At 41.3% G+C, this 20,018-nt stretch overlaps 2 protein-coding genes across 2 annotated transcripts in view; one reads left to right on the plus strand and one right to left on the minus strand.

Annotated features, from left to right (window-relative positions):
- Positions 1-1,432: 1,432 nt before the first annotated feature.
- Positions 1,433-9,680, minus strand: LOC122761959 (chondroitin sulfate synthase 3-like). The gene is made up of 3 exons (XM_044017152.1): positions 8,734-9,680; positions 7,132-7,415; positions 1,433-3,769 (listed from the first exon to the last, which is right to left on the minus strand). Exons 1-3 carry the CDS (start codon positions 9,263-9,265, stop codon positions 2,198-2,200), a joined length of 2,388 nt encoding a protein of 795 aa, XP_043873087.1. The 5' UTR covers positions 9,266-9,680; the 3' UTR covers positions 1,433-2,197.
- megf10 (multiple EGF-like-domains 10) overlaps positions 5,565-20,018 on the plus strand; it is a 46,040-nt gene continuing 31,586 nt past the window's right edge. The window contains exon 1 of the mRNA XM_044017151.1: positions 5,565-5,591. The gene's annotated coding sequence lies outside the window, so the exon portion shown is untranslated. The remainder of the gene's footprint in view (positions 5,592-20,018) is intronic.

A 20,018-nucleotide genomic window follows, 5' to 3' on the forward strand; every position in this document is an offset into this window, starting at 1 on the left:
TTCTGTTTCCCTCTCATTCTGTTTCCTGTGTAGGCAATAATAATGTTTCTATGCAGCCAAGTATATTTGTGGTGAACCACCCAACTGAATGAAGTCACTGTTACAGTTCACACTGTTGTACATAAATTTCCTTTATTTCAAAATGACTTTACACTGAAAGTGCATGGATTTTTATGAACTGTTTTATATAGTTGTTTATGAAGCCATTAAAATCAATCGGTGTACTCACTTGTACCAACTCTTCAACACGGTTTCCAGCTTCTCTTTTTGTCCGAGTGTCACATGGCGGTGTTTCCTCAACATCATGTATATATATATATATATATATATATGATATACTGTTAGTTCACAACTTATCATTAGACTAAAAAAGGTTGTATATGATTTTCCATTAAAAAGCAGATTTACGTTGACGCTGGAAAGGTCTCAAATCAGCAGCTGGACTCACGGACATAATATTTGCTCACTGGTTTATTGGAATAAATGTTCTTAGAGCAGATTAAATTGGTTTGTAGCAAGTGCAAAAAAAGACAATGTCTTGTTTTCCTGGGAAAGTAAAATGGCAACAGAAACAGATTATTAACATGAGTTTTTTTCCCCGACATTTACCAAAGAAAGGTCTGAAATCCAAACATTGAACAGAGGCGTCTGTCAGGAGGAAATACTGATCAACTCTTTTTAATGAACTGATTCTAATGATTCAGTTACACGGAAAACAACTGCCGTACAAGTCCTAGTGACTGTTGTTTTTATGTGTGTGTGTGTGTCGCACACAAAACAAAGTCACGGCAGTTTCATGCAGCCGTGCAGTGATGACTCCGCCCACATTGAGGAGGAACTATAGTGATGGAAAACCAAAGCAAACAGTGTAGAGTCGAGCCGTGCCGAGGCGAGGCGAGCCGGGACTATGTAGTGAAAAAGCGCCATGAGTAACTACAGAAATGTACAATGGCCTAATGTGAGTGTGGACTGGAGTCAATGTGACACTCACTCACTCACTCACTCACTAGCTTCATCACACAGACATTTGTATAGTCCAGTAATTAGGTTGTGCCCCCTGGTGGGTTCTTTGGTTACTGCAGGTGATCACAAATAAATAAATGAATACAAATATCTTTCAGTTCGGTAACTTAATACAAATTGCTTAAAGGTTGGCTTAAATCGAATACTGCATTTACCATAAACATTTTCACATTTAATATCCTGGTTGTGAATTAAAGCTGGATAAAACACTTCTTCTTCTTCACTTGTAAAAACAGGTTAATAAAGTGGGGGCTGTGCGACACAGTGTTCATGTTCTCCTCTGTGCGCACACGGGTTTCCTCCCACAGTCCAAAAACATGCAGAGGTTAACTGGACACGCTAAAGTGAGCATAGGTGTGTTTGTCCAGGGTGTGACCCCGCCCCCTCACCCTGTGTCAGCTGACCTGTGACCCTCATGTGGAGGATAAAGCGGTAGATGACAGATAGATGGATGGATGGTGGTAGGGCGGCAAAATTTTCACTTACTTTGATAATTGATTAATCAGTGAACGTTTAAATTTAATTTCAAAAAGTTATCTGATTTTTCTGTCACTCAAACGTGAATATTTTCTGGTTTCCTGAATTCTCTATTCCGAGTTTGGGAAACATGTTGAACACTTTGATGGACCAAAGAACCAAGAGTCAATGAATCAAACGTCTGTGCAGACACTCTCTAAATACCTCACTGTAACCCTTAACCTAACCCTAAAAAAGCAGTTTTAATAACGGAGGACAGGATGTGAGGACCAACCAAAATGTTCTCACTTCAAAAATCAAGAATGTGTTGAACCCACACACACACACACACACACACACACACACACTTCACTCTGATTATCAATTCACTTACAAAAAAATAATAATAATTGTCATTGCATATAATTTCAAAGCAGCCTTGGGGTGATTTCCATGATCGTTCTTTGGGTCATTCTTTCACCCTCCATGACTCGGCACTTTTACGTAGCCTCAGTCAGCAAAGAATAAAAGTGTAAAACTGAGTAAAGTGTAAAGTATCTGATGAACCTCTGTTTTTTTTTGGTGCAGCAAACCTGGGCTGGGTTCCGGTCCGGTACCATGTTTTCACGTTTGACTCGTGTCAGGTCACTTTGGATGAAGGTCCTGTGAAGTTGAACAACACAGTCCGTCGCTGAGGCGTGCGGTGAACTCGTGAATGTCACGATGACGTTCTGTTGTAGCCGTTCTCCGCGTGTTTCTCCAGCCACAGCTCTGCTAACTGCACTGTCGACGCAAACGTGCTCGCTCTCGAACCGAGGCACATTTTGTACTGTTTCTGCTCGAGACTCGCGTTGCAGTGGACCGGGTGATAAACGTGGAAGATTCCTGGATCATGACTGCGCAACACTTTAAAACCAGTGCTAATAACCTTCGTGTACAAGTCCACGTCTTCCATTCCCCAACCAAAGATGGAGGTGTCGAAGCCTCCGGCTTTTAGCAAGTCACTCTTGAATATGCACGTGATTCCAAAGCCGTAATCTCGCCAGAAACCACTTTTCTTGGTGAGCACATATTTGTTTTCTCTCAGGGTTTTCTCGGCGTACACTATCTTGGGGTTGTACTGACTAAAGACAACGGGGAAGTAGACCTGTTTGCTTTGGACAGTGTTGTCTCTGCAGCGCTGCAAGGCATCAGCACTGAAGACGAGGTCCACGTCACAGAAGAACAGTAAGGTGTCGTTGTGGAGCCTGGAGGAGCCCAGCTCCAGAGCCAGGCCTCGTGAGAAGTTCCCCGTCATGGGGATCAGAGAAATGTCCGCTGTGGGATATTTCCGATGATACTCTTTGATCAGCTGAATATAGGCTTCACTGATCTGACTGCTCTCGTTGTCCACCAGAACAACCGAGAGTTTAACGTTCTGTTTGGCGATTAAACACACCTTCTCAAAGTTCTCCATGAAGTGGACAAAGGTGTCGTAGCGACCGGACAACGGAAGGACAATGTGGACTTTCTCCTGGTTCTGCTTCCACACTTCTCTGGTCGATTCATAGAACTGGAAAGGTGACAGGAACTTCAGGGAGTTGGACAGGAAGGACAGGGACTGAGACTCGGAGTTGATGACAGCCACGAGTTCTGCCACGTCTAACTCCTCACTTTCGGTGAAGAAGGGTCGACTGAAGGCCTGCTGGAGGTAAGCGTGCCGCCTCACGGGCACTTTGATTTTCCGTCCCTTGTGCTTCTTGTACAGCAGCAGCAAATCTAGAATGTATTCCGCTCCGTGCATTGGATCCACCCTGTAGTAGCCGTACTGAATCTTTTTAAAGTCAATAGCACGGCCCTGAGTCTTTGAGTTCTGATTGATGATCTCCATCACCTGCATTATAACGTCCTCCAGTGCAGTCCGGAGCGAGTTCCCCAGGCTCTGCCGCGCGGTCTTGCTTTCGTCTGCAGAGTAAACGTGGCGGCCGGTCAGGAAATCCCACTCGATGACGTCTTTCCTTTCGCTGGGCTGATAGTGCATGTATGAAGGCGGGGAGCCCAGCTGCTGGTCCTCCCACTGCACCTCCGTGTCGCTCAGGTAACTCATGACCAGGCTGTCGCGGTGGAGCAGGACGGTGCGGTAACGCAGCCTGGAGATCTCGCGGCTCAGCGTGAAGCTGTGGAGTCTGTACTGGTAGGCGGGATTTTTGTTGGGGTGCAGTGTGATGGCGTTGTGGATCTTACTGCTGTGAAGTTCCTCGATGAAACCTTTCTTGTTGTGTTCATAGTTCTCGTAGAAGAGCTGCTGCATCTGTGGGAAGAAACATCAACACTTGGTGTTCAGGTCGTCGTCGTCACATTTGAGCGGGAAAATCGATGAGCTATTGTCATCAGGTCGTGACTCACAGGCTACATGTCTACATTTTCACTATATTTTCATTTAGAAACTGAATTTTCAGAAACAAATGATCAGCAATACGTTGAGTCTGCATCCACACTGACACCTGAAAGCGCACATCATGTGACAAAGGCTACTTTGACTAATGAGGAACAACAATGACGAAAAGTAACAAGGATTTCTGTTAAGAAGTTGACACTGAAACTGAAAGTAGGTGTTAGAGGAACTCTGAAAGAACTGGTCAAGACTCAAACAGTCCTGGAGTGTGGACTCTGGCACACCCGGTGCAGAATGTATGCATTTTTAAATGAAAATGGAGTAATGTGGATGACGATAATGATAATATAATGTCTCTTCCTCCAGGTTTCTACACAATTCCATCGCTCAAATCAACTCAAATGCTGTGGATGTTATTGCTGGGGTATGATGGCAGAGAATGACATAATAGTGTTTTCAACACGAGCTGTCTGTAAGCATGATTACACAAACATTTGATTTCACTCTATTTGACTTTGTCAGTTACAACATATTTGTGAAATTCTTATGAAACAATACTGAGACCATTTTGAAAAATAGTGTGTGTGTGAGACCAGAGTGTATGAACAGAGCTCCATATCCTGATGCTGTAGTCTCTACTTCACCTGATTCACACTACACTCACAGAAAGAATTGAAATTGCAAAAAAAAATATTTAAAAGTTAAATATTTGATTAATATGAATATAATTTAAATATCATGTTTGTATCCTGCAGAAGGGCTTTACACGCTGGTTAGTGTGATGAATATGTACCTTTCTATGTGAAGTAAGTGAGTAAACACAGATTTATTTATTTATTTTATTTTACACAGGGGTGGGTCTTAAACCATAAACTTTGTATTTGAATTAGGGTTGTTTGATCAGCGTGACTGGTGATATCTACGAAGGAGTATTAAAAAAAACAACAAAAAAACAGTACAAGAAAAGAAATGTCAGGCAAAAAAATTAATTAATTTAGAAAATATCAATATAATTTTTTTGGCTGTTTATTTTTTATTGTTTTGGCTGGCCTTAATACTCCTTCGTAGATATCACTGTCCCTGCTTTTGATGTTTTTTTCGGACACATGGCTACTTAATATGCAGCTACTGCCGCGCTCCTCACTGTTACTGCTGCTTCGAGAAGCTGTGTGTGTGTGTGTGTTTTCAGCGTTGAATGAAGATGAACAAGATAAAACACACTGCAGAAGAATTAAATATGTGGCTGTACTTCTTAACGAACACAGAGGCTTGTGGTCATGCTATGCTAGCGGACTTTATCGCTAACGCGTTAGTATTTAAGCTAGCGAACTTTATTCTAACGCGTTAGCATTTAAACTAGCGAACTTTATGCTAACGCGTTAGCATTTAAACTAGCGAACTTTATGCTAACGCTTTAGCATTTAAACTAGCGGACTTTGTCGCTAACACGTTAGCATTTAAACTAGCGGGCTTTATCGCTAACGCGCTAGCATTTAAACTAGCGAACGTTATGCTAACGCGTTAGCATTTAAAGTAGCGAACTTTATGCTAACGCGTTAGCATTTAAACTAGCAAACTTTTTCAGTTTTACACAGACGTTTGGATAAAGTGTAGCGGCCGAAAGAGAGTGACAGGACATGAGAATAAATGAACACCTTGAGCAGACAGTTACTTCTGAGATGACGACATGACGCCAGCGATGCACCCACCGAACCTCTACCTTCTATCTTCTTATGGGGTGAGTTTTCATCAATGTTGTTAATCTACGTTATGTTAGTGTTCAATAGAAGTCACATACAGGGATTACAAAAATGTGTTTTCATGCTGGATGCGTTCTTTTAATGATCCACTGTGCGTTTCAGAACGTTATGTGACAATATTGTTATTAGCTATAGCTCAGTATTGTTGTTTTTAAAATGCAAATGTTACACACATTGAAACGTGTTTGATCAGATGATGGTATTATAAACTGTAACGGAGCATGTGAGCGTCTGCTATTAATATAGAAACCAACCTGATGTGCAGGCCACTGCTAAGCTTTTGGGGGCCCTAAGCTTAATTGGTCAGAAGAACAGGGAGCGCTGGCTCTGCTGATGTGCTTGAATAATGTGTGAATGGCACAGCTTTGTGTATGAAGTATTGACTGTGATGCTAATGATTTAGCAACTCTTTGAACACATCATCATCATCATTCACCTCATTCAGTAACAGACTGATCCATCCACACCAACATAGAGCCCCTTCAATGTATTTTATTTGATTTAATATTAGATATATGTATCTATCGTTGATCCTTCTAACTCTTCAGTATATTACCTTTCTTGTTTTTCATTTTTATGAAATTTATATTAATATTTTATTTTATTTTTCTCTGGGAACCCATCTAGGAGCTCTTCATAGAACCCTTGGAGTCCCTAGACCTGTTTTTGATAAATGTTGTTCAAACTACTACAATAGTTTATCAGGGCTCTCAAGTTTTGAAGTCAGTTCAGAGTGAGATTTAGCTGGTAAGGGCAGGGGTAGGTGAGGGTTATGTGTGTTGTAGGTGTTGGTGGCAGATTTTGAGGCCTTCAGGATGAGGGTAGGGGGCTGACATCTTTGAAACAAATGTAACGAAAAATTTAACAATTAATATATGCATGGCCAGGATATAAAATCTAAAAATGAAATAGTTCAACTAAAAGTAGCCTCCTGACTATGCCACGAAATGAATTAAACTGTATTTACTGCAACTGCACTGTTATTTCAAAAAGAAAAGAAACAACAACAAAAACAGATGATGGAAATATGACTACACTAGTGTAAGGACAAGAAATGATAACAGAGTAAGCCTCACCCCTTTCTATAAATTTTTCAAGTTATTTCATTTCGAATGTTAAGAGGTTATTATGTCCAGTTGTTTATATATTGTTCTGTGTAGCAGTGTAGCTCACACAATAGTATCTGTGCTCCAGTTTCTGTGATGAGAAGTAGCTCATACAGAGAGGTGTGGTGTCACTGACAGCTAGACCAGGAGGGGGTTGGACTATGTAAATGTGATGATTCTGTCTTTTGGCTCCCAGAAGGTGTAAATCTTTTAGGCTAAAATTGTCTCTAAAGCAGTTTGAGGAGTGCCTACATTCAAATGGCCACACCTTCAAATATTTTTTGATTCCCATGTTTTAGACATTGATGGAAAGCTTAGAAATCACACTTTCAGAGTCTGTAAATAACTCAAGTCCCTCAGCTTACTTGGTCCTAAACTAAAACTTAAGACCACATGAGCTGAAGAGCTGTACCTCGTACGACCACACGCACTGTGTTCCTCCAAAACGACGCACACAGCGACCCACTTCCACGTCCTCGTGGGTGGTGTACATCTCCCTCAGACAGGTACTGATGTGAGGGACCATCCTGCGAAGTACTTCTCTGCTGAAGATCATCCCGGGGCCTCCCATGCAGAAGTTCTCTCCGGGCTCGAGGGCCAAACGGCCCAATTCTTCAGTCATGCCAAGACCAGTCTGACCCAGGTACAGGGGTTTGCTGCTGTTCAGTGAGCGCAGGAACGACTCCAGCTTCTCACCTGGACCAGAGTGACAGAGGACAAACATACATGGACTGGATGACCTTCTCCAATTTAAATGTAACAAAACCCTTGAAAACTTGTGTTCACACCGGATGCATCGCAAAGTTGTCGTGCAATGACTTTACATACAAAGTCAATGTACAGACGCGATATTCACGCTGGGTGGCAGCAAAAAGAACGCACTGACGCAACGATGCGATAGCCAATCAGCATTGAGATTCTCCGAACGACTGGAGACTATGGAGGAGAGATGGATTATTTCTGTGTGCGGTCACCTGGAGTTGTACAACAACTTGTTTCTCTTACCGGGAACAGAAACAAGAAAGACAAAGCGTGGCAAAAGTGTCAGTGAAGAAGTTTGTTGCTTGTGTTGACCTGAGTGAGTGAGTGAGTGCATACAACTGATAAAACTGATACTGATGCATACAAAATGATCCCGCGACAGATGCAATGGGTGCAGAGCGACGCGACAAGCGGTGTGAACACAGCGTTGGTGTGTCACTGGTGAACTCTTTTGTGCCTCTCTGGTCTAATGAGTGCACATCCCTTTCATGCAACTTGGTGTCGGATTTCAATACCATGCCACACCCCCTGCAACCAACCCCCCAACCCACTCCTACAAACATTAAGACTATTGCTAAAAGTCTGACTGTAATTTCATACAACATGTATAAACTTGAGTAGTTTTTTTTCATAAACTATGATGTGGTTATGAATCATGTCCTCACACCTGGAAAACTGCCACTGCCTCATAGAACACGCCCACATATGAAACCAGGCTTCAGACTCCACACAAGTGTTGTACTGTTGACTCCAGAGTGAACACAGGAAACACTATGTCTATGTTTTTATCATGGTTGAATTTACCACAATCATTCGATGAATTGATTATTAATCAATGACTATTTTAATGCTCATTGATTAATATTTACTAACATTATGAATGTTTTAACTAACATGTTCAGTTTATCGAAGTTATTCATTTTTATATTATTATAATAGTCTATACAGCCGTTACTGTGACTAATAAATGCTTAATTACAGTTAAGTGATGCATATTCACAGTTATAACTGTGTTCACTTATGAAATACAGTGTACGATTAAATACCTTGATAAACCTGAATAAAGTGATTTAAATGTTTATTTAAACAAGAGTTCAAGGTTCGTAGATGCTGTGATAAGCGTGAATGAATGTGATTGTTTGTAAAGATGACACTCTGTGCATCATAATAATATTAGATTATGTGTTTGTTTGCTGTTTTTTGGAGCCTCGCACACACACACACACACATACACACACACAGAATCACTCACCTTTGATATAAACGTCATCATCTGCCCTCATGAACCACTCATACTGGTCCAGGTAGTGGTCGTGGATGTACTTGAGCATCATGAAGGACTTCTTCTGTGGCGGGTATGAGTCGTCCACTCCCGCCAGAGACACTACGGGTACAGGGACGTCCGTGTGGACAGCAGCTGACCCGGCGCTGGAGAAGAACTCCACCCTGCCGGGTATGGAGCTGGTCCACGTCTGGTGGGCAGCGACGGCGCGAGAGCTCAGGTACTTCTTCGCGGTCATCACACCAACATAGAGGAAGCGCTTGGGTCCTCCGTCCCCGCTTTTGCTCCCCGGCCCCAGCACCTCCTCCTGCTCCCTGCTCCCCGCGCTCCTCCCGAGCACACCGGGAGGACCTTCACCCACGGACGAGTCTCTGTAGAAACAGGTGGGACCTTTTTTCCTCCTGTCGTCCACCTGAGGCGCGAAGAGCCACGACGACGCGGTGAAGCCGAGAAAGACGCCGATAACGACTGTGGTCCACGGCCTCCGTGACTTCAGAGCCATCGCTGTTCACGGTGAAGCCGACGCTGCGTGGGAAGAGCTCATGAATGCAGCTGTTGTTGTTGTTGTCCGGAGCTGAACTGGACCGCCGCCGCCGCTGCTGCTGCTGACGTGTATGGACAGTAGCAGCTACAGCTAGAGGCCCACTGTGACTGTCCTAACGGTCCTAACGGTCCTAACTCCCCCGCTCTGGAAGCACCATGTCCCCCCGTGTTGTGACCGCCTCCTCACTGTGGTCTGGTCCTCGCGACGGTCCGTGTCACAGCCGCGGTTCTCTCGTGCCTCAGTGTGTCACTTTGACTGTTGTGTTTATCTTGGAACTTTGTCATTGATGTGTTCATACAGCTGCTTTTATTACAGGAAGACAACGCTGCATATCATAGCATGGCCTCTAATGGTGACTTCTCTTATAACTGTGTTAGCGCCCCCCACTGGCCGTCAGCACCAATAACACACTATAGAGTCACTATAACGCCCCTCCCCTCAGATCCCTTCCTTTTCAAATAGCCTTTCAAAAGACTGGCTCATTTTTTAGAAGACATTTTTTTAATATAAAATATAAGATAAAAAATACATTATGAGGTAAGATTAGTATCGGAATGATATAAACTTACACAATATATACTTGATTGGTGGAAGTAATTCTGAAATATTCATTATATTTCCATTTGGCTTGTGTTTTCATTGTAAACATTCCATATCCCCATATGCTTTCACAGTGAGCTGATTTGCCCTCACCTAAAAAACCTTTGTGGCACAATAAAAAATAAGCAGGCTGCAATTAACGTCAATGCAAAAACAACTTTACTCAAAAATGTCCCACACAAGAACATAAAAATCAGACAATAATGGGCGTCACAGCGCATTTCATTGATAAAGACTGGACTCATTGACAACAATGACAACATTGGAGCGTGCTAACCATTTTCCAGGTGTTGCCAACAAACCTTTGAATTGGAACTGGCAGAAAGATGGAACGTACTGTCTTTTTGTTACTAGTTCATATAAGAAATGACTGCCCTTTCAGCTGATGTCTAGTGTTATTAGCCTTGGTGGTTTTGATATTCAGCCTGCACTTTAACATATGCCTGGGTTCTGTCATTATTTCTATTCCAGAATATAAGAAATATGCCTTTTTTTGTGCTTCAAAGGAGAGAAATTGTGTTTAAAGTTTAAGGAAAGCCATTAAAACACTCTTTGAATTTAAATATACTTTTTGTGTTGATTCTATGTTCATTCTATGATTTTATATAAATAGATATTTCCATATACGTAGAGCTGTGACTTGAGATGACGTGCACTTAAAAAGCAGGCAAATTCAAAAATCCTCCAGAGAAAATGTCTGCTTTAATTTTACTCCTCATTAAAAAAATGTAATTTATTTTTTTATAAATTACATGTGGTCATCTGAATTTAACACGAGTTGTCTTATATTTTGATGCTTATGAGGTAAAGTTTTGATGAAGTGTTGTAATGTGATCGACCACCAGGTGGCAGCAGACTCAAAAGGATTGCGTCTGTCCATTATCAGCTAAGTTGTTTCCAGATCAATAATTTGGTCCTTTAAATTTCACTTTAAGCCTCTTTGAGTCAGGAGTTACCTCTTGGGTATGACAGAGAGAAACAAAAGCTCTTCATCAGGAGAACACGCTGAACAGTATTTGACTCAGAGTTATGAGTTATTGACATCTGATGTAAATGGAACGGGCTCAGTTGTCACTTTAAATTCCTTTGACTGTGAAGAAATCAGATCAGCAGAATCATGATGGCTTGTGTTGAATCTCTTCTTACCCTCACACACCTTTGATCTGTATACAGGTTTATATGGCAACCACGTTAGTGGCCATTATGTATGTTAGCAGGAATAGCAGGTATCTGCCCTGTCTCTATTCATTTTCATCAGTGATAACCTGCAAAGTCAGTTATTGCGCCACCTCCTGGCAGCCGGAAGTACGTTTCATGAGTCTTTCAGGGTGTGGTCTATGTGGGCTGCACACCGGTGTGGTCTACGCGTGCTGCACACCTGGTGTGGTCTACGCATGCCGGGGGTTTGTTCAGTGCTGCTTCTAATGGCTTTTATGGCTGTTTTATTATTGTTATTATTATTAGTATTAGTGTTATTATATTGTTTACCTGTTTCTAATGTCTTTAACTAAAGCACTTAGTAAAGTGGTTTTGTGAATTAAGACTCCAGCACCCTTTCACTTCAACAGAAAAACAAACAATGAACAGGAACAGCTGAGCTCAGCCGTTGCTACAGAGGAACAGTGAGGAATGTGTCTTGCAGTGCTGTGACGTTCACGAACGAGTCAAACCTTTTGAACGGCTCTTCTCAATGATGAGAACCGAGTTGCAGTGGCGAGCAGTTCTTTTCATTAGGAAACATAGCAAGAAGTTCATTGTAGCAAATGTTGTCTTGCTTATTTTTTATTTTTATTTTGCCACAAAGTTTTTTTAGGTGAGGAAAATAGTGATCATCTCACCGACAAAGCATATGGGGATATGGCGCCACCTTATGGAATATTCACAATGAAAACACAAGCCAAATGAAACTATAATGACCATTTTAGAATGACTTCCACCAATAAAGTATATATATTGGTGGGATGTGTAATCATTCTGATCCAAATCCTACCTTATAATTAAAATCTGTGATTATTATTTTCTTGATAAAAAATTAGTTACCACTGTAAAAAAAAATTAAGAATTAAATATTAGAAGGAGCCAGACTTTTTGCTCCTCAAGATCCGGCTCCCTTCACAGAGCCTTAAATCCCAGCTCGAGTGTCTTGGTTCAGCCTCAAGTAGAAAAGCAGGCTGACTGAGAGAGTGAAAGGCCGGTGACGTCACGCGGCGCTGCGCTGCGCCCTGTAGTTAGTAAATGTGAGTGAGTGAGTGAGTGAGTGAGTGAGAGTGTGAGAAAGTGGCGGAGAGAGCGATCACTGGAGTTTACTGTGTTTTTGTGTTTGTTTCTGTGCTGCTGGACATATCACCGTCTGATCCACACACACACACACGCTGGCGCGCGCATCACTCTCTCATAGATAAGGTAAGACTTTTCATCCTTGTCTATATTCATGTGTCATTCACTGCGGCTGCAGATCAATGATGTGTCAGTGACTGCGCTCACAACACTGTGACGTTACCGCCGGCGTTTTACACCAGCGTGACATTATAATCACTGCTGTTCAATAACCTCACTGTGCTTCTGCACTTGTTTCTCACACATAGAAACTATTCTGGGACAAAGTTACAAGTGGTTATAAGATATAAGATATAGTAAGTGCATATGTGATGGAGAAAATCCGGTTCTTTATCCCAAAAAAAAAATTAGATTAAAGATTAAAAGCAGAATAAACTTGACCTATAGAATGTTAAGTTAAAATTCTGTGGATGGTGATGTTTGTTCTGTAATGTAAGAATTCAAATGTCTAAAAAAAGAAAAAAAAAGATTAAATTTGAATGATTTCCTTTGTTATGTGGAGCAAAGAAATCAGAAAATCTTCACATTTAAGAAGCTGAAAAATCATAAAACGTGTTATAATCATTTAAAAAAAAACACCCAGACAAACCGCTGAATCGATTATCAAAAGACTGTGGCGTGATAAGTTTGACAGCAGTGTGACACACACACCTATTGGAAAAGCACTGGCTCATTATGTCATATAAATATCTCTATCTCTCTTTTAATAGTTTTTTTTTACGTTTAGTTTAGTTTATTTTTGGCTTTGTTTTCAGTTGTTTGGTAATATTTGAGTTTTTCAATGATGGATGTACTCCAGTTGTTTCTTTACTAGTCGTGTTTCTCTCTGTGGATTATATCCTGTTTTATTCTGAAGTTTTTCTCTCGGGTGTGTAGAGCCTCTCTGCTCCCCGTGTTCATTTCCAGCTCATTTTGTTTTCACAACTGCCTCCGGGTGTCTTTTTCAATTGCTTGGTTTCTGCTTTGGATGTTTATTACTTGTTCGGATTGAAGCAAGTTTTTATTAACGGCCCAATATGCACTGTATCAAGAATGACTGAAGAAAACTGGCTTATCTGTTAGTTCATCGGAGCAAAACATGGAGCATCAAATCCTATCGTTTTATGTGAACATGGGCTCAGACATTTCTCCTGTTTACCCACAATGACGAACAAACTAGGGTTTGATTAGGAAGGGCACGTGCGGATGGTTTGAATCTCAGTTTGACTGAGTGCTTTGCTGTGTGGAGTTTTCATGTTGTCCTTGTGTGCATGTGGGTTTTTCAGTTTCTTCCCCACAATCCAAAAACATGCAGAGGTTAATTGATGACTGTAAATTGACCATAGGTGTGAGTGGTTGCTTGTTTCTGTACGTTTGCCCTGTGATGGACAGGTGACCTGTCGAGGGTGTGACCCTAGGACTGACCACAGGCCCCACGACCCTCCATAGAAAATGAGTGAGTGAGTGTTTCGGAGTGAAATTACAGACCTGAGTTTTAAACGTGTGCTCCGTCTCTGAATGTGGAGTCAGCATGAATCCATGGAGCCATCTTGTGTCAACAGTCCAGGCTGACGGTGCTGATGTAGTGGTGATGGGATTGTTTTCTAGACAAACTCTGGAGCCGTCATACCAATCAGTCATCGTGTCACAGTGTGTCTGAGGATTGTTACTCACCATGTTTATCACTTCATGTCCTACAGCAGGATAATACTCTTCCATGCACATGAGAGTGAGCTCAGTGACCTTCAGTGACCTCCTCAGCAGATGTGAACCACTATGATCATAGAACAGCATGACCAATCTACCGAGACCATGAAACCATGGAAAGCATGAAACCATGAAAACGTCAACAAAAGTTGAAGTTTTTCAATATCGGATGAAACCAAAAAGTTGTTAAAGTAGCACATGAACATGAATTGAGACCACACTGCCAGAAAACAGGACATGTAAACGGGGAATATTGTCTTAAAAGATGCTGGTGACAGATTCAGCTGTTAGCATGTCTAATCATGTCAGACAAGAACTTTTACTTCACAAGTCAACACAAGTGACTTGTTTTTAGTTTCCTGACAGTTCTTATGTGACCTTAAATGAGTGATTGTAAATTTGATGGGATACAATCTTACTTTTCTTTAAAAAGTATAAAAAAATAAAAGTGTTTCTAAAGTGATGCATGAGAACATTTTAAAAAAATGTTGGCAGCAGAAAACTTCCACAGCTTAGAGAGGGACGGATTCTGGACGCACCAACTAAGAGACAGCGTTGGAAGAGGGAGGGGGGAAAAAGAAGTCTTAATATCTGTGGTTCTGAGTGAGCAATAATATCTAATAATAAAATGAAGTGAAGCTGGAGGAAACATTCATATAAAAGACACCAATACCTGAATAACAAGAACTCAGCCTGGTCTCTATTAACTATTATGCTTCGATTCAAATATTAGAAATGTTGCGTTTGGACATTCTGTACAGGGTAACATTTTACTGCGATATAGAGGCTCAGTGGTAGAGTGGGTCGTCTTTCATACACAAGGTCAAGGGGTTTGATGCCGATTTGAAGTGCTTCACATAAATATGCTTAAATGGATGAATAACAAAACTGTTGTGTAAAGCAGCGTTGAGTGGGCATCGTCACGAGAAAAGCGCAACATAAATGTACCATTTACCAAACGTATCATATTCACAGTTCTCAGGTATTTACGACAAAATTCTTACCTGGAAGAGAAGCGCTCTGCTTTGCCGAGCAGCATCTGACAGTTTTTAATGATTTATTGGGTATGAAAATGACATTTATAACCATGAAGTCGTTATTATCTATTCCATTACTTTGTTTCTTGTGTCAGAAAGACGGGCTCACACATATCTGTGTTCATCAGAAAACCTACAATGGCAAACATGTGATTCATGTGTCTAAAGAGTAAAAGGTAAAACAAGGCTCTGCCAGCACATGTTTCATGACTCTTGTGACTCGGTTCATGGAATACCTCAAATCTAGACCGGAATCTTGATCTTGATTCTGAGTCCCAGCGCCTAAAGTCACATTTTTGTTTTGTTCATTTTATTCAATAGACTCCACCCACTTTCCCACGGAACAATAATCATTTACTTTAGCTCGACTGCTTTCTGTCTTTGAAGGTGCAACATACGCACACTTGCACATGTAAACAGACGTTAACACGTAACAGTAGAGTAGTGTCACACACATTTGTTCCTGTGCAATATTCAGATTTTCAAGGTAAAAGTAAATAACCACAATATACTCACATTTAAGAAGCTGAACACACATAAGTGAAATACTACCTCTTCAACACAAGTACAGGCCTTTATATTGTATCTTAAAAGAGTACTTTTCATTCCTGGCACGTCATTCCCTTTCCATTTCATGTGGCTTTTTCCAAATGTGCCATGTGTTCCTGGTCAAAGTTGTAGGAAACTCAGTGTAGAAAAAGTGAACAAACAGTGCTGCGTGTCTGAAACGGCTGGAATAAGCTGCACCTGCCAAAAGCAACTAGATATGTTGACATTTGTCCAGATTACCGTGCCACACAGGAGAAGAAGACGTGTGTGAAGTGAACAAAGCTGCACATCGACATGATGTTTACTTTGAGCGCTTGATATGTAATAAGATAAGATAAGTAATATGATAAGTAAAGCGGTCGCCCTGATGAGTAACCTGAGCTGCTAATTAAATGAGAGATTCAGTCAGTGGTAAAGAACGATGAGCAACCGTGACACTGCTTCACTGCTAGTGACTGAGACCAGGAAAATGTTTACTGACGTGATAAATCGAGTGACAATTAGACTGCAATTCAAACTTTTGCAACCAGTGGAGTCGCCCCCTGGTGGCTATTCCATATATATGTTCTTCTTTTCCGCTTGGCCTCAAACAGCACAGTTTAATTTATGGTCTACGGCAGGGACACTCATCTCAAATCCTGCTCAGTGACCAGGACGCAGTGGTGCCTGCTGGGAAACTTCTGCCAAATCTCATAATGTAGGACACGGTGCTCGATGACGATGTGTGAGAGAGGAGAGGAGAGTGTGGACAGAACATGATGCTGACTGACTCTGGCAAGAATGAAGACGCACTCAAGTGCATACAGCTGTGTTAAACAAGAGGAGGGTTTTTAATTCACCATCAGCAAAAAATAGCCTGCGTGTGTGGACAGATCAGTCAGATTCATGTCCAAACAATGAGAACTGTACAACACAGCCATCACTGCAGAGTCAGTGTGTTTACATGACATTTGACTAAAACGTGACTTAAAAAATAAATGTTTACATGTTAGTGTGAGGGTAAGGCAAATTTGGACACTCTAAATCACATTTGTCAAACTGGTGGCCCGGGGGCCACATGTGGCCCTCCGATCGCCCGCCCACCACTGTGCAAGGTGATGGAATAGAGACAGAATATAAGACTAAATGCATTTCCCGGCAATATTTTTATAATAGTAATAAGACATTCGGTTGTAATCATTGCTTTATTAAATGTATTACACTCAACATGAAATTACATTTATTTAAGCTGTTTTAATCACAATTATCCTCGTCATTATTTGCAAAATTTTCAATTTAATTCTCCGTTTTTGTGGATCATAAATATGTTTTTATTGTGAATCATTTTATATCAAAACAAGCACCTTTAATGCAATTCTGTCTAATATCATAATGAATATCTTATATTGCCCACCGGCTACTAAATAGTTGTTTTTTCCACTTTTTTTCCTCTGTGTCGGGCCCCCGCTTGACCAGACAAGATGCTCATTGGCCCCCAGGTCATTTGAGTTTGACACCCCTGATCTAAATTGACTGTGAGTGTGAGAGTGGATGGTTGTTTGTCCCTATGTTTTGCCCTGTGTGAGCTGGGATTGACCTGGAAATAATAGACGCAGCAGTTTCACAGAAGAGTACGACTACAGCGACAAAGTCATGGGGCAAAAACTCAGGCTTTGTTGGAACAATGAGGAGACCAATCTTTCTCTGCTCTGTCAGCTTATGAACCACAGACACAGACGAGTAATGACGTGGTCAGTGGCAGTTCCAGGTGGAGTGTTGTTGTCACAGTTAAAGACACAGCTGTTCCTTCAGGACGCGCCGCTTTCCCTCTGAGCCAGTGTTGTGACGTAATGAGCAACTGCAGAGGCGTCTTTCTGCAGAGAATGATAGAATAAGAGTGAAAGCGAGGCTTATAGAGGGTCAGAAGTGGGAAAACCAACGTGCACAGACAGTACAGTAAGAGAGGTTCATGTGAGTGAAGTGAAGCCAAAGACACAAACACACCACAGTCTGACACATATGATGTTTGAGTGAAAGTCCTCTCACACTGACGGAGGAGACACACAAGAGCAGCTGCAGCTGTGCTCTTCCTCAGAGGCTTCACTTTGACAGCTGGGTTTGAGTAAACACTTCAAAGATATTTATATATTTCTACTACTATTTTACCCTGCTTAAAAAACACTATTGTGTTGTTCTTGTGGCATCTGTACGTTAAACCTGATGTGAATAGGTGTAGGGAGAGAATTTCATCCATCCATTTTCTACCGTTTTATCCTCCACACGAGGGTCGTGCCTCGTCGCACCCTGGACAGTTCGCCAGTCCATCACAGAGACAAACAACCGTTCACTCTCACACCTACGCTCAATTTAGAGTGTCCAATTGACCTAATCCCCATATTGCATGTTTTTGGACTGTGGGAAGAAGCTGGAGAAAATACATGTATATAATAAAAATAAAGGCTCTTTGATTTAACTTGTTCCTTTCTCTACATATATTGGACATTGTTGATATGTTTTGATTGTTAGTGCAGTTTCAGCACATTCTCTGGTATTTCGAGGCAGTGTGTTACTCAGGTAAACCTGAATGAAGGATTTACTTACTTCATGGACTCTGGTGTGTGGGGAATGAGTGGTTTACAATGTGAAAGTGCTTAAGGGCATAATATTGAGATTAAATGTCATGTAGGTGCCGGTACAGACCTGGTGGAGAGATTGTCATTGTTATTCTGTAGGTAAACATTCAGTTCACAAACAGACTGAGTTAACTATCATTTTGTACTTTTTCAACATCTTCATGAACGTCTTAATCGCATTTTCCCCCCAGAATATCCAAATATGTTTTAAAGCCTATGAACAATAGCTTGTACAGTCAGCAACAAAACTGTTCATATCATGGATGGAGGGAGCGTAGAATAGTTTCCATTAGGAACAGGAATAGTAAAAAAATACATCCACCACTGTTCCTATATCCACTTGATAGGAACAGTGGACTGATGGAGGGTGAGAGTGCTGAGGTGGCTCAAGTGCAGGGGAGGGGTTAACAAGGGGTTACTGTTGTGTTGTTCTCTGTTGTGTTTTTGACTGTTGTGTTGTTGTGCTTTGACTGTTGTTTTGTTGTCTGTTGTGTTTGGATCTGTTGACTGTTGTTTGTCTGTTGTTGACTGTTTGTTTTTGTCTGTTGTGTTTTTGACTGTTATATTTGTTGTCTGTTGTGTGTTGACTGCTGTTTTGACTGTTGTGTTGTTGACTGTTGAGTTGTTGACTGTTGTCTACAACAGTTGTCTGTTGTGTTTGACTGTTGTGTTGTTGACTGTTGTGTTTTTGTCTGTGTGTTTTGACTGTTATGTTGTTGTCTGTTATGTTTGACTGTTGTTTTTGACTGTTTGTGTTTTACTGTTGTGTTGTGTTTTGTGTTTTGACTGTTGTGTTGTTGACTGTTGTTTGACTGTTGACTGTTGACTGTTGACTGTTGACAATAGTTGTTATCTGTTGTGTTGTTGTCTGTTGTGTTTTGACTGTTGTGTTGTTGACTGTTTGTGTTTTGTCTGTTGTGTTGTTGACTATTGTGTTGCTGTTGTGTTGTTGTCTGTTGTGTTTTGACTGTTGTGTTGTCTGTTGTGTTTTTGACTGTTGTGTTGTTGTCTGTTGTGCTTTTGACTGTTGTGTTGTTATCTGTTTGTGTTTGACTGTTGTGTTGTTGTCTGTTGTGTGTTGACTGTTGTTGACTGTTGTGTTGTTGTTGTTGTCTGTTGTTGTCTGTCTTGACTGCTGTTTTGACTGTTGTCTGTCTGTTGTCTGTTGTGTTTTGACTGTTGTGTTGTTGACTGTTGTGTTTTTGTCTGTTGTGTTTTTGACTGTTGTGTTGTCTGTGTTTTGCTGTTGTTTGTATTTGTTGTTGTTGTGTTGTGTTGTTGACTGTTGTGTTGTTGACTGTTGACTGTTGAGTTGTTGACTGTTGACTGTCTACAATAGTTGTTGTCTGTTGTGTTGTTGTCTGTTGTGTTTTTGACTGTTGTGTTGTTGACTGTTGTGTTTTTGTCTGTTGTGTTGTTGTATTGTGTTGTTGTTTGTTGTGTTGTTGTTGTCTGTTGTGTTTTGACTGTTGTGTTGTTGTCTGTTGTGTTTTGTTTTGTTGTTACTGTTGTGTTGTTGTCAGTTGTGTTGACTGTTTGTTGTTGACTGTTGACTGTTGTGTTTGTGTTGTTGATGTCCTTATTCTTTGTTGTCCACCATCAGTATCTGTTGTTGTTGTTGACTGTTGTGTTGTTGACTGTTTGACTGTTGTGTTGTTGACTGTTGTGTCGAGCTCCATGTCCTTATTCTTTGTTGTCGCACCGGTACCGCGTCATGTTACGTGGCCATCGGCCATCACAGCCCACATCCCGCCCACCAAGTAAAGTTACCGTTCTCAGTGGAAACACAAGCCTGACCCAGGACTTCACCATTCCAAACTGGACCATACTGTTCCATGATGGAAACACTGCATTTGTGAGTGGACAGAAAAGTGTCAGTACTGTACGGCC

The sequence above is a fragment of the Solea senegalensis genome, unplaced genomic scaffold (assembly GCF_019176455.1).
Source record: "Solea senegalensis isolate Sse05_10M unplaced genomic scaffold, IFAPA_SoseM_1 scf7180000015118, whole genome shotgun sequence".
NCBI classification, from domain to species: domain Eukaryota; kingdom Metazoa; phylum Chordata; class Actinopteri; order Pleuronectiformes; family Soleidae; genus Solea; species Solea senegalensis.